General features: G+C 43.1%; 1 protein-coding gene across 1 annotated transcript in view; it reads right to left on the reverse strand.

Annotated features, from left to right (window-relative positions):
* The window catches only part of LOC146672379 (NLR family CARD domain-containing protein 3-like), a 10,179-nt gene extending 963 nt beyond the window's left edge, over positions 1 to 9,216 (reverse strand). Inside the window, exons 1-5 of the mRNA XM_085405333.1 lie at positions 9,090 to 9,216; positions 6,505 to 8,353; positions 4,371 to 4,544; positions 4,088 to 4,261; positions 1,436 to 1,482 (exon numbers count right to left, since the gene is read on the reverse strand). Of these exons, the coding sequence (XP_085261459.1) occupies positions 1,436 to 1,482; positions 4,088 to 4,261; positions 4,371 to 4,544; positions 6,505 to 8,353; positions 9,090 to 9,216 (2,371 nt within the window). The remainder of the gene's footprint in view (positions 1 to 1,435; positions 1,483 to 4,087; positions 4,262 to 4,370; positions 4,545 to 6,504; positions 8,354 to 9,089) is intronic.
* Between the last annotated feature and the right edge of the window lie 6,057 nt (positions 9,217 to 15,273).

Genomic DNA, 15,273 nt, shown 5'->3' on the forward strand with positions numbered 1-15,273 from the left:
GTACCGTTGAATCAAAACGTCATTGCAGTGTCATTAGGGAGTTCTCAAACACACCCACAAGTGCAGATTCATATGAATGGATCCTTTTCCTGTAACAGGTGTAGGCTGCTGGGGGATTCCCATGATGCACTGGGTGTTTCATCTTCACTCACTGGGGGTGTCCAGATTCACGGGCTGCATCCTCCTGAGGCCGCATTTGTGGGCCGATTGCGTCACAGCAACGTGACGAAGGCTGTCCAAATTGTTGGACTCTTCCGAATGCGGCCGACAAATGCGTCCTCCTTTTCCCCGAATTTGAAGGATGGGTCGGGTGTGTCCTTCGTGGCCCACCATATCCCAGAATCCATAGCGTGGCCCAGCCGATTCAAGTTTCCGACAATGGCGGCCGCTACTAAGTTTTAAAATTACTCTTATTAATCTTTCTGGGTCACAAAATAAACTTTTAACATATTTTCAGGCAGAAAGTAGCTGTGTAAACATCAAATATCTGCTCGGTTTATCAAGATGTCGCATATTTGCAAAAGTGCTCCGAGGTTTTCGGAGACGTCTGTTACCCACCAGCTCGATAGCTAGCTGGGATGGTCAATGGTCACTAGAGCCGCCGAGAATGGCAAACCCCCGGCACATCATTTTCAGATCACCGCGGTCTTTGGCTACTCAGGTTAAGCATGATATATGAGTCACTTAGATAACTTAAACATGTTATTGTTTGGCTTTTTTCAGTGTTTCTTTTGTTTGTGAGTAAATCGGTTTGGCTGAGATCAAAGTTATGGTTTCCACACAGCTGAACATCAAACAGAAAACTGATTAAACAGACGTGTGAGATGGTCGAGAGTTTACTCCAGTGTCCTGTTATATTTTAGCTAGCAAGGAGCAGACGGCCGAGTTTATTAACTCCACCCAGACAGCGGTGACGCTAATCTGAAGGCTAGACCGTCACATTTCACAGCTGTTTACTTCCGGCCTACCCGACCTCCTGAGGACCCGGCCCACGTAGACCGCGAAGGCCGGGTCCTCAGGAGGATGGAGCCCATGAATCTGGACACGACCACTATGTATTAACAGACCTCTCTGCACTGAATCATATCTGTTATTAACCTCTGTCTCTCTTCCACAGCATGTCTTTATCCTGTCTTCCTTCTCTCACACCAACCAATCACAGCAGATGGCCCCGCCCCTCCCTGAGCCTGGTTCTGCCGGAGGTTTCTTCCTGTTAAAAGGGAGTTTTTCCTTCCCACTGTCGCCAAAGTGCTGCTCACAGGGCACTCTGTGATAGTTGGGTTTTCTCTGTTTTCTTTGTATTATTGTAGGGTTTTTTTTAACATTACAGTATAAAGCACCTTGGGCATTTCCTGGTAGATAAATAAAATTGAATTCAATTGTTTTTTATATTTTTTCTGTGACATGTCAGAATAAGCTGAGTAAAATCACTTACACTTCTTTAAGCCCGGTTTCAGCCTCTGCTCTCCACCATGGTCCAATCTGCATAACAAAACAGCCATTTACGGATGCAGTTATGAACTGCTTCACACTTTAATCATTTGAAATGATTCAGGCTGGGAATCATAGAATAGCTCACAAAATAATGCTATCACAACATGCAATCGTGTAACTGAAAATGAAAATTTACCATCAAATGCAAAACGCATCATTATGCAGTGTAATGTTCCATGTTTGTCAGATTCATTGACTGCATTGTCTACTTGATGATAACATATCAGAACTCTTGGTTTCAATTTCAAGTTATTTATATATCACTCTTCACAGGATAGAAACCACAAAGTGCTTCACAGTGATATAAAAACAGATATACATAAAACAGCACCATCAAACGTTCAGCACAAATCTAATTAAAAGCCAAATGTAACATTATCTCATCACCGGGTTTTTAGTGCATGCTGGGTAACATGTGGGCAGGCTGCTGTTCTTGGGAACCTTTTTCCTCTTTCTTTCTCTCTAAAGACTGTCTCTGGGTTTCAAAGGGGAGAAGTAAACTCTCCACACCCACCACCAGACTGTTAAATGGAGAAACCTTTTGAATGCAAGCGCAATGACGCACACAGGTGTGCACACAGGTGTTCAGACACACTATCTTCCTTGGCTGCTGCCTCTAAGCATACCATGCGTGGTTGGTCTTGTGTGCTGGTCAGTAACATTCAATAGTTATTAGTTATTGTTACTTATACTTATCTAGATGTTGCTGTGGTCTCCCTGTTGTGTTGTTCTCTTCTTGCTTGTTTTCTTTTTTTCTTCCAGCTGATTTTTAGTCTTTTCTCTCTGCCCCTCTTCCTCTCGCCTTTTCTCGAACTTGCCTTGCATCTTTCCTTTTCCTATTATCCCCCATCATGTCTGTTCCGATTGTAATAACTAAATAACTAAACAACGAACTAAAAAAATAATAATATAATTAACCAATAATAATAAAGATCAATCACGTAGACCAGTATGGCGAAGCTGCAATGATCCACTTGGAAACATAAATCCGCTGGGCAATAATAATTCTGATTGCTGCCAAACGAGACAGGCACGAAGTACAAGTAATTTATTGTACCCAAGTACAATTTTCAGCTATCTGTTCTTTACTTGTTTGTTCATAAACCTGCTGCTAAACAAACTGGAGGTCAGAAGCAGGTCATGTGATCACAGCCTGTACAGTAAGAAAATCTACTCCAGCTCTATTTTCGCTGAACCTTGCAGCTGATTTTAGGTTCCTGCTGAATCCACTTTGACCCCTGACTGTGCGCATTTTCCTGTCAATATATAAAATAAAGATTGTTTTTCCTTCTTTAAACTAAAGTCAGACTAAAGTTTGTATTCCCCTCAACTAATATTACTTTATCTTTATGTTAACACTACACAGGGTTCAGTGAGCTTTGCACAAGAAAACAGAAATGTCCTCTAAAGACACTACTCTTCATTTCTCAGTCTGAGTACATTTTTACTTTTACTAGATGAAAGTAAAAATCAGTGTTTCCAGTTCTCCAAGCACTAAGGAAAGGAGTTTCAATGCTACCTTACTTGCTTCCTTTAGCAGAGGATACGCTGGTCCATCCTTTGCAATGGGCCATCTGACCATTCATGAAAGAAACAATTTAAAAGAGTGGCGCAGCTCGTATGTATATTAACTGTAGTTGGATGTCCATGCCATAACTTGATGAAAATTTTTGAATTTTGTTAAACTCACAGCTGAACATCACACTGCTGGAATAAAAATTACTTTTCTTTGAGCTGTTGCTGCATGAAGAACAAAGTTCTCCAGATTATATTAACTGATAAACGTTTACGCTTCTGTGGGGTCAGTTTGCATTGTTAATGTCTTTTGCAGTATTGCAGCCTTTAAGATTATCACAGATTCATGTTTACTTCGGGTTGGCTGGGATAAACGTGGAATAGAGCAAATTTCACTGCAGTCACAGGAATCGTTCTACGGGATGACAGCAGCTAATTATAAGAAAACAAGACGCATTTAATTTTATTGGCTGCGGCAGATTTATTAAGCAGGGCAAATTATTGTGATGCCACAGGTGATCTACTAACTTTCTCCTGAATTTCTCCGCAATTTAATGGCTCATAAATCCACAAACCAGAACAGGGAGAGTGTTGGGCCCATTAATCAAAAGAATAACTCAGGTTGTACACATGTGTTTCTCTCAAAAACAGTGCAGCAATTTAGATAAATGAGAGGAAGCCGAAGGAGAGTCAGCACGCTTTTAAGCAAGTTCTTCTGGCAGAACTCTCCGGGCATGTGCAGAGGGTCCTGAGGACTGAGACTCAGGTGGAGCTCAGAGATTATTCAGAGGAGAGCTGCATTAGTGCAAACTCTGTGTCAAACAGCTGACCTGCATGATGTGCAGAAGAAGAAAAGACTGCAGTCCCGTTACTGTTATGGTACCACAATTGTAAATGCGCAGATTGCTGTTCGGACTTGGCCAGGACTTGCATATTGCAATATTAAATCTAACACAGTAACATGAATTCATTAATAGCAGCTTTGTCACTGACATTTGTTATACTAGGGACCTTTGGCATCCAACGTATGTAAAGATTACATCAGGACACGTCTGCTTCTCGTTCTTTCCGAGCATACCTGAGAGTGTCCAGTCTCCAGTTTGGATCATTCAGTCGAGCAGACAGCACATCTGCTGCCGTGTCACCTGGATGATTGTAGCTCAGGTCCAGCTCTCTCATATGTGAAGGGTTGGTGCTCAGAGCCGAGGCCAGAGAAGCACAGCCTTCCTCTGTGACCATGCAGCCTGACAGCCTGAAAATCATGAATAACATTTCATTTTTAAGCTGAAGAATTAAAAAAAATGTATTATCAAAAATCTGCAAAGAATACTATGTTTTGTTTTTTAATGATAATGACTAACTTGAGAATCTCAAGTACACAGTGTGGACTCCGCAGTCCAGTGGACAGTAATGTCACTCCTGAATCCTGAAGATCGTTGTTACTCATATCCAGCTCTCTCAAACTAGAGGACTGGCAGCTGAGAGCTGAAGACAAAGCTTCACAGCTTCTCCATGACAGCTTGCAGCCACTCAGCCTGATGACAAACAGACAAAACTTAAACACTTAAAACATGCAAAGAATTTCTGCTTTTGTGACCACAAGTCACACTGCTTCATTTTAAAATAGTCCGACTAGGAGTAGCTGCATATGCATTTTTAAGAAATGGATATCTGCACTGTTGATGGTTCAATACACAAATCCAGCCTCACTGGGTCACAAGCTCGCACACTCATAGTGTTACTCTGTTCCCAAATGGGAACGTTCAATCTGGAAGAACCTTCAATATAAAATCTGTGCCAAATCAAACATGTAGGTCTGACCCACATATCTCCAACCTTCCTTTATATCAAACATCCTTGAAAGAGTAGTTGTCAAACAGCTAACAGATCATCTGCAGAGGTTTATTTGAAGAGTTTCAGTCAGGTTTCAGAGCTCATCACAGCACAGAAACAGCTTTAGTGAAGGTTACAAATGATCTTCTTATGGCCTCTGACAGTGGACTCATCTCTGTGCTTGTCCTGCTAGACCTCAGTGCAGCGTTCGATACTGTCGACCATAATATCCTATTAGAGCGATTAGAACATGCTGTAGGTATTACAGGTACTGTGCTGCAGTGGTTTGTATCATATCTATCTAATAGACTCCAGTTTGTGCATGTAAATGGAGAGTCCTCTTCACACACTGAGGTTAATTATGGAGTTCCACAGGGTTCAGTGCTAGGACCAATTCTGTTTACATTATACATGCTTCCCTTAGGCAGCATCATTAGAAGACATAGCATACATTTACACTGCTATGCAGATGACACCCAGCTCTATCTGTCCATGAAGCCAGATAACACACACCAATGAGTTAAACTGCAGGAATGTCTTAAAGACATAAAGACCTGGATGGCCGCTAACTTTCTGCTTCTTAATTCAGATCAAACTGAGGTTATTGTACTCGGCCCTGAAAAGCTTAGAAATATGGTATCTAACCAGATTCTTACTCTGGATGGCATTACCTTGGGCTCCAGTAACACTGTGAGGAACCTTGGAGTCATTTTTGACCAGGACATGTCCTTCAACGCACATATTAAACAAATATGTAAGACTGCGTTCTTCCATTTGTGCAACATCTCTAAAGTTAGAAATATCCTGTCTCAGAGTGACGCTGAAAAACTAGTTCATGCATTTATTACTTCCAGGCTGGACGACTGTAATTCATTATTATCAGGAAGTCCTAAAAACTCCCTGAAAAGCCTTCAGCTGATCCAAAATGCTGCAGCAAGAGTCCTGACAGGGACTAGAAAGAGAGAGCAGATTTCTCCTGTTTTGGCTTCCTGTTAAATCCAGAACTGAATTCAAAATCTTTAAAATGTTAAAGATTCCCATGATTCAGTGAGTGTTTCTTCTTGACTCACTATGTGTTAATAGACCTCTGGGGATCGTGGCTCAGAGTTGGGAGTTCGCCTTGTAATTGGAAGGTTGCCGGTTCGAGCCCCGGCTTGGACAGTCTCGTCGTTGTGTCCTTGGGCAAGACACTTCATCCGTTGCCTACTGGTGGTGGTCAGAGTGTCCGTCAGCCTCGCCTTTGTCAGTGCGCCCCAGGGTGGCTGTGCCATCACGTGAGGGTGGATGACTGGATGTGTAAAGCGCTATACAAATACAGGCCATTTACTCTCTGCACTGAATCGTACTTGTTATTAATCTCTGGCTCTCTTCCACAGCATGTGTTCATCATCTTACTTTATGTGAGCGAACACCCACTGTAGGTTTTCAGCAAGCTATAAAACTGACATATTCTGTATTTACAGCAGCGCAAAGATACCAAAAGCATGATGATAGAGAGGCAGAAACATATCTGTAGGCCTTTTTGTTATTGGACTAGTAAATAACATCATCTTGCTTGCTGTGACTTATAATGTCAACTCTGTAAGGCCTGTAAGCTGATTTGTTTGGGAGAAGTAACATTATATTTGGTTTCGTGGGTGACTCACTTATCCATGAACTTACAGAAGTTTTCTAGAGGTTCTGATCACTGGCAGCAGCCTCAGAAGAGCCTCCTCCGAAGCACAGTATTTCTGCAGGTCAAACACATCCAGATCTTTTTCTGAGGACAGTAAGATGAAGAGAAGTGTCGACCACTGAGTGGGAGACAGTTTATCTTTGCAGAGACTTCCTGAGCTCAGGTATCGTTGGATCTCCTCCACCAGAGAACGATCGTTCAGTTCATTCAGGCAGTGGAACAGGAGGATGCATTGTTCTGGACCAGGATTCTTCCTGATCCTCTTCTTCACATACAGGATTGCTTTTTGATTGTTATGTGAGCTACTTCTAGTTTGTGTCAGCAGGTCTTGTAGGAGAGTCTGATTGGTCTGCAGTGACAGACCGAGGAGAAAGCGAGCAAACAAATCCAGGTGACCGTTTGGGCTCTTTAACGCTGTCTTGACTGCATTTTTTTGGATATTCAGAGCCGTAGAAGAGTTTGATTTACTGAAACACGTGAACAGACTTTGCACGGTGAGTCGGGGGACAGGCATCACATTTCTGTTGTGGCTGAACAGTGATATGGTCACGTAAACTGCAGCTAGAAACTGATGAATGCTTTGGTGAGTAAAGCTGAAGATATTCTTCTGGGCCTGTTCCTTCCTTTGTCCACAAACCTGCTTGAAGATCTTTGTGAACAGTCCTGCGTACTTTGACGCTGCTCTGACATGAATGCCACTGCAGCGCAGCTCCTCCTCAGTAAAGATGGCGTTTCCTCTCAGCAGCTGGTGAAAAGCCAGTTCAGCCAATGACATAATGTACCGAATGCACTTTTCTGGGACATGCTTCTGCTTTGTGTGGTTAATCTCAACCATCAGGAAGTGGATGTACATCTCAGTCAGGGTGTTGGGCAGCTCTCGTCCCTCGCTGGTTTTCAGCACATCCTCCAGAACTGCAGCTGTGATCCAGCAGAAGACTGGGATGTGGCACATGATGTGTAGTCCTTGGGATGTGTTGATGTGGGCCACCATCCTGTTGGCCTGCTCCGCATCTTGGAATCTTTTTCTGAAGTAGTCCTCCTTCTGAGGGTCAGTGAACCCTCTGACCTCCGTCACTCTGTGAACGTACTGAGGGGGAATTCGATTGGCTGCTGCAGGTCGTGTGGTTATCCAGAGGCGAGCAGAGGGAAGCAGTTTGCCCCTGATGAGGTTGGTCAGAAGCACTTCTACTCCGGCTGACTTTGTCACGTCAGTAGACTTCTCTGTTTTTCCTGTGAAGTCGAGCTGAAGGCGGCTTTGATCCAGTCCATCAAACACAAACAGAAGTCTGAACTCACTTGTGTCTCTGGAGTTCTGTGAACTTGTGAAAATGTCATTTAAAGTCTCTTCTTTGATACCACTGGCTGAAAAATATGGGATACATGTATGGATGAGCTCTGCCAGGCTAAATGTTTCTCCTTGCCATAAACCCATCTGCTGACAGTCAAAGGGGAAGATCAGATGTAAGTCTTGATTGGTTCTTTTTTCAGCCCAGTCCAACAAAAACTTCTTAACAAGGGATGATTTGCCAATTCCTGCTATCCCGCTGGTCAGCACTGTCCTCACAGCCGTGCCCTCACTAGAAAACAGTTGGAAGAGGTCACTGGGTTTAACCGCCCTCTCTGACTCGAGGTCAGCCAGTCTGACCTCTTGTTGTGAGTCTGTGGTCCGTCTCTCTGTAATAAACAGCTCTGGGGTCACGTCATACAAACGTTCCTCATTCTGCTTCTCGAGGGCCTCCTGAGCACACCTGAAGATGTTCTGGAGCTCAGACTGCAGCGCGACTTGGTACGATGTTTCAGGTTGTGGAGGCGGAGCTGCTGGCATGCATCTCACATCTGTGGGGAGCAAAGACACACCCATGAAAAGTCTGCTGTGGGAAATACCAACACAACAACCTGTTTGTGCGCATGCAGCCTCCTACAGTTTACAGTCATCCTTTAAACTTTGTTAAGCGTAGCTTTTTACTTCTTTGTTTGCGTTATTTAGTTATATTTTGTAACTTTGTAATAAATAGTATTGTTTATTTAGCTCAGTTAGCTACTCTTCTTACTGTCTCAGAGCAACGGAGACCCCATGATTTCCTCTTGGGCTCATTAAAGAGTTCTGATTCAGATATTTCCCTGTAACAGCATCATCTCTGTGGTGAGATGGGAGTCTGAGCTGAAAGATACTCTAGAACGAGTCTCCTGAAGACAGGTTGGACTCTGTGAGAGCTGCAGGGCACAGCTTGCTGTCTGTATGCTGTCTCCCCCCTGATGGTTCAGAGGGTTGTTTCATATTGTAAAGATCTCACAGTACTATACTGTACCAACAGGGCACTTCTCCCTCAGACTGCAGTCTCTCTGGTTCCAGAGTCTTCAGCTTTCCAAACCTGAAGCTCCTCTTCTGGTTCCACAGCACATAGTTGGGGCTGGATCAGGTGACCCTGAATCCTCTCTTAGTTATGCTGCAATAGCTCTAGACTAAGTATGTAGGTGTGTGTGAGTGTATGAGATATTTTAATGTGGAGTTCAGTTTGCCTCAACTGCTTCAGAAGCCGTGTCAGCTGACTGACCTGCTTCCATGACTCACCTTCAGGTCCTAAGTCAGTGCTGGATAAACTTTCCACCTGATCCTTTGTTTCCATCTCCTTAAAATCTTTGAGCTCGCTGTCTCCCAGCTCCTCCAGCGCTTCCACCAACTCTGTTGGTGTTGCCATCCTTGGTCCTGTCAGGAATCAGGAGATGTCTGTTTGTCTTCACATGTAACACATCTGTACATTTGGATCAATGAGAATAAAATAAACCCATGCGTTAGACACAGCCCACTTCAGACGGCTTTTACTTTACGGCTTTACGGTTTTTAAACTAGACTGTTCAGTGTAATAATGAACAATCCTTCCAAACCACTCGTGTGTCTCACATGTGGTTTTAGTGTCAGTTTCACAGAAGAAATGAAAAGTTTCACCTCTGTCGACGTCTTCTTCAGACGCTTAGTAATCCAGACAGATCAATGCCACATTGCATCAAATCGTTTGCATTCATTTGTTGCCAGTTGAACATCAGTTTAATAAGTTCTTTGAAGCAGTCGCAAAATCTGAACTTTCATTACCTGCCCGTGTTTCTGGTTTATATCGAGGATATGATGAAATAGACTATTGCACCTGAGAAATAACCTGAGGCAGCTGCGTGGGAGTCATGATAATAACAGGAAAGGTTCTTCCTTCATTACCTCCTTTAGTAAGGATACACTGCTGCCCCAATGTTGTGACACAATTTGATATTTCATCATTTGTACAAAAATTTTTTTTTAACATAACAGACAAAGTGATGTTAATCATATAAATGTTCAATAACAATGTTACGCTGTGCGGCAGGCAGGACGTAGGACCCAAATGCAGGACTCGAGCACGCAAAGGTCTCTTAAAGCTGCAGCTTTATTTGCTGCGAACACTTGAATGCAGGATATAAGAAACAAAACATAATGACCGAGAGCTGGGAAACCAGGAACTCAAGAGAACAGAAACTAGAAAACAAAGAAACTAGAAAACTAGGAACTGACGAGAAAACAAACAGACCGACAGCATGGAGGGAACAGCTGGAAACACAGCTGGGACTAATCAGAGCCGGTTAATGAGATGGTGGGAAAGCAAAACACTGAACACAGGAAACACAGAGGAAAGGAGGAGCACAAAACAGAAACCAGGAGACTAAAACTGATAAAGAACAACACAGAAGCACTGGGTAAGCAACCCAGGACCAGGGCCCTGTTTCAGGAAGCCGGTTTAGTGCAAACTCTGAGTAAGTATACCCTGAGTTAACGAAAACTCTGGGTTTTCGGTTTCACAAAGCGAGTTCAGATGAAGCCTCAGTGAGTCACTATGACGACACACTCCGTGAAGCTAACCTGCCCCCTAGCAGGTTTACTACAACTAACCCTGACTGTCTCCGCCCCTTTGTCGGAAACCTGACAGTAGGAAGTGTCGGACATGGCGTGCCACTTCCTTGAAGAGCCAGTAGATCGTGAAGCCCAAATTCTCCGCAGGGCTCTCCGCCGGGAGAGAGTGATCAGAGTGCGTTTGGACATTTTATCATTTCCTGATGATTTTCTGTGCGAACGTTACCGTTTCTCAGCACAATCTATAAGTTATTTGGATAACATCCTCAGGCCATATATTACGCATGTGACACATCGCGGACATCCTCTCAGTTCTGTGCATATTATTTGTATTGCACTTCGGTTTCTTGCAAACGGGAGCTTTCTGTATAATATTGGTGACGCTGAGCACGTTTCCAAGGCTACCGTCTGTCGGGCAGTCAGGAATGTTACAGTTGCACTGAAACGTCTCCTGTACTCGTCTGTGGTGTTCCCCGGTCATAGACCCACAAGATTTATCAAAGAGGGATGCCACAAAATTGCAGGTATCAGGATGAACAAAACTTAATTCATGATGTGGTGATACTTGAACTACTACTTAAATTTTACATTTATTCTCACGGTTCCCAGGCGTGATTGGCTGTACAGATGGCACTCACATTCCAATCATTGCTCCTTCAGTAAATGAAGGAGACTATGTGAACAGGAAGTCTTTCCACAGCATTAATGTACAGGTACATAGTTCCCTGTAGCATGTCAAACTAACAAATTATTTCATTATAGTAATGGATGCTAATTTGTGTTCTCTGCACTGTGAAGATCATATGTGATGCTGCCAACATTATCACAAATGTGGAAGCCAAGTGGCCAGGCTCTGTCCATGACTCACAAATATTCCATGAATGTACACTGAGCACAAAATTTGGACATGGTGAGTTGAGAATACTTTAAAATATATAAAGACCAATTGCTTCAGGGACATTTGAACTGAAGTGTACCCTTCTGTCTTAGGAGAGTTCACTGGCTACTTGCTTGGTGATAAGGGGTATCCATGTTTACCCTATTTGCTTACCCCTTACTCTGACCCTGAACCGGGCCCACAGCAGCGATATAATCTGGCTAATTGCAGGACAAGAGCCAGAGTTGAAATGACTATCGGAATGCTTAAGGCCCGGTTCCAGTGCCTGCAAAGACTCAGGGTCACCCTAGAAAGGGCATGTGACATTATTGTGGCATGTGTGATTCTTCACAACATTGCCACAATTAGAGGAGAACACTGTCCTTCTGAACCAAACAGCAGTGATCCAAACCATGAACATCCTGACCCTCCCACGGACATACAAGATGGAAGAGCAGTCAGAGACACCATATGTCACAATCATTTCTTTTGACCCATCACCTCAACATGTTGAAAGAAGAATAAACAGATTTTTTGTTCAACTGGCTTTATTGGTCGCCTGTATTTCCTGTACACAAAGTATTAAAAGATGTAAACCTCATAAAGTGTCTCTGTTGCTTCCTCCTCTGTAACAGCTGTCAATGTTTCTTCATTATTTTCCTGCAGTAAAGAAATAGACAACATTGCTGTTCTACTGTAAACTCATATAATCTGTGGAGTATTACTCACAACTGCATGTTGGTCTGGCTCAACAGGAGGCTGCACCAGATGCAGTACACCACCACCATCAACTGATAGAATATGAGGTTTATACAGGTCACTTATAACTTACAAGGGACCAAATGGCAATTAACAAACATACCAATCACCTTACACTTCATTGTCATTATGCTCTCAAAGACAACCAAGACTGAGGGAAGGCAAAATCAGTAGGAAAATAACTTCACTACAAAATAATCCATTATGGTAAAGAGTTTATCAAATGAATGAGCAGCACTGCAAAGGTGACTGTGAAGAAAGGATGTATGCACATCATGTATTATTTTGAATTTACCCCTTATGTAGGCACTTGTGTCTTGCGGGGTTATTGACTCAGAGGATGTCCCCGCAGAGATGCCTTCAGTCACAGGGCGCCCACTGTTTTGGCTGAGGGCCAACTGCTCAGCCTCTGTGAGTGGTGGTGGTGGAGGACCCCCACCTGTTTTTCGGGCCTCCGCTTTTTTTCTGTTGGCTATAACGGGTCACATTTGAGCATACAGAGTAAGCAAATATGTACTTGTAATGTGCTCAGATAATTTCAATAAGTGCTTACAGAAAGAAAATTAATGTAGCCTCTAACTGCAATTGATTTACATGGGACAAACAGACCAAGCACTATGGCTCATAATACAATTACACCTTACCTGTTTGGACTATATTTTTATATTTCATTTTTACTTGCTGCCAGGCACGTTTGGGGCCTGTTGGGTTGCACCTGCGCTCACATCACATCACAAAATAAAATGTATAAAATAACAAATAAAATAACATATGATAAAATAACGTGTTAAATGGGTGGAAATCCCTAGATCAATGTTTAAATTAACACTCACGCATTGACTCTGTCGGCTATGTTTTGCCATGCATGCTCACTTTCTTTTGCAGCTGTCGCTGTGTTACTTTTTTCCGCGGAATTTGCATGTTATCGGCATATGCTGCCATCAGGATTTCGGCCTCAAGCGCTGTGAAATACATTGACCGCGCCTTCTTTCCCTCCGTCTCCATGGTGACTCGCTTAATCTGTGCTCCACTAATCAGGGCTTTATGTGTCCTCGTGCGTGCGCTTAACTTGGGGTTAAAGCAACTCCGCGTTGACTGAACTAATTGTTATCAGCCTTTCTGAAACGGAATATTCCGAGTTGGACAGTTCGGGGTTACTCAACCGTGAGTGTCGTTTTTCACTCTGAGTTTTCCAAACCGGCTTCCTGAAACAGGGCCCAGGACACAAACACTGTGTTTCATGCTGTGACCTGTTGTTGAGTCACTGAATGTGAACATCGCTGTAAGAAATGACAGTAACCTGTAAGGTCTCCAAACCCAAATGATCTTAAATCAAAGGGAGTCTAAGCTTCTTTACAATTCAGTCTGCATCAGTCAGTTGTTGGAATTAATTGAAATGTTGATTTGAACCACAGCCAGCATCCAGCCACAGGCAGCTCATTCACAAGGAGACAACATAGAGCACACACCGAAACCCAGACTAAGACACATGAAACAGGACACAGGGATGATTACGAGAAGTGACAGACACAGGGCAAAGATGTCATTACAATAACTACAATAAGTGCACCTGTTATAAGTATAATAAGTATTAAATACATACACAAGAGAAGACAGGCAAACCAGACAGACATGGTGGCGTGGCTGGGGAGATAGAGAGGATAACAAAACATGAACGCAGGACACAGGACTGAGCCCAGAAGCTGAGGACGTCCCACAGAGATGAGACTGGGAACACACTGCAAATGTAAGGGAACTAAGGCAGCGGTCCCCAAGCCCCGGGCCTCGGACTCGTACCGGTCCGTGAGTCGTTTGGTACGGGGCCGCGAGAGTTGAGGCTCAGCACTGCTGCTGAGCACTGCTGCGCTGTTTCCTGCTTATTACACAGAAACTGCCACATGTAACTGAGTGGTAATAACATTCACTGTGCGTTTACACATCCCTCTGCGTTTGGTTGGGGTTATTGTAGGATTTTACAATAAAACGTGAGCAGAGGTGACTGTTGTTGTGATTTAAAACTGAATTGTGTAGATTTTTAACACCACTCCTTTATATAATATGCACGAATCACCAATGTAAGACTGCACTGAGGCGACATAACATGTGAATTTGTAGTCCATGTTGTTGAATTTCAATCCTGTCACACAGTCTAACATCAGAACAGTCAGACTCTCTGGCACACCCTTCCTTCATCTCATGACATTTTCTACCAAAGTCAAAGAAAAGTGTTTAAGAGGAGGTATGATTATTTGGATCTCACATGTCAGTGCTGAGGTCTTCCCGGTGTTGCATTCTACTGAGAGCAACTTTATACCTACATAAGAACAAAAACATCTCTTGGCCTGCAGATAATGACACGCAGCTCTGTGTTAGACAGTGAGTGTTAGTCACTCTGTGTCCACAGCACTGCAGCAAAAAACCTGACAGGCACTGATACACGTGGAAACGACCAGGCAGGTATACTCATCATATATGATGTTGTAATTGATATTAGTTGTTGTGCTGCTGGTTTATTGTGTTCTTACCTCCGTGCACGTGTTACACAGTGTGCCTGATGTGCATTAATGTTTCTCTAATGTAAAGACGTCGTAATGTTTAAAAATGATTTATGTTTGCAGATGACAGTAATATATTTTATGTTGACAGACCATTAATCAGTAACCGCTTTGATAAATACTTGACTGTTGAATCTGACCAGACCTGTTCAGCCTTTTTAGGTCTACTGCAGACACAAAGCTATTTTTAAAACGCATGCAGTCATACTTCCTGAAAATAGTCGGAACGTCTCTGTCCATTTGATAAAAACTGTTACATTTTTTGTCAACGTTCGCTCCAATGTTACTCCAGTGTAATAATACATCTACACCTGTGGCGCACCCCAGGGATCCCTTTGAAGTCCCAAATTGTTGCTCATTCACATGAAATAACTCCGCGTCGCACAACAGCTTGCATGAGTGGTTTCCTGTACACTGTGGTTTTCACAGCGAGCCTGCACTGCAGCAGTTTACTGTGTGATTGAAGATTTTGTGAGAGAAAGAAAGACGTTCTTTTATCAGCTGACACTTTCATTACACTGAACGGCTTCATAAAAAAGAAAGAAAGAAACACGCAACTTCCAGGAAGCAGCAACAGTTTCCCTACTGACTGCAGATTTCACACCCATGTTGAATCCAAGGTCACTTCAGTTGGATTCAGGTTTAGAAACATCTGTAGCTCCAGTTTTATTGTTAAAAGAAATGTGAA

This window comes from Rhamphochromis longiceps, linkage group LG4 (genome assembly GCF_057381845.1).
Source record: "Rhamphochromis longiceps isolate RC_006_pf linkage group LG4, R_longiceps_female_GT1.1, whole genome shotgun sequence".
Classification (NCBI taxonomy): Eukaryota; Metazoa; Chordata; class Actinopteri; order Cichliformes; family Cichlidae; genus Rhamphochromis; species Rhamphochromis longiceps.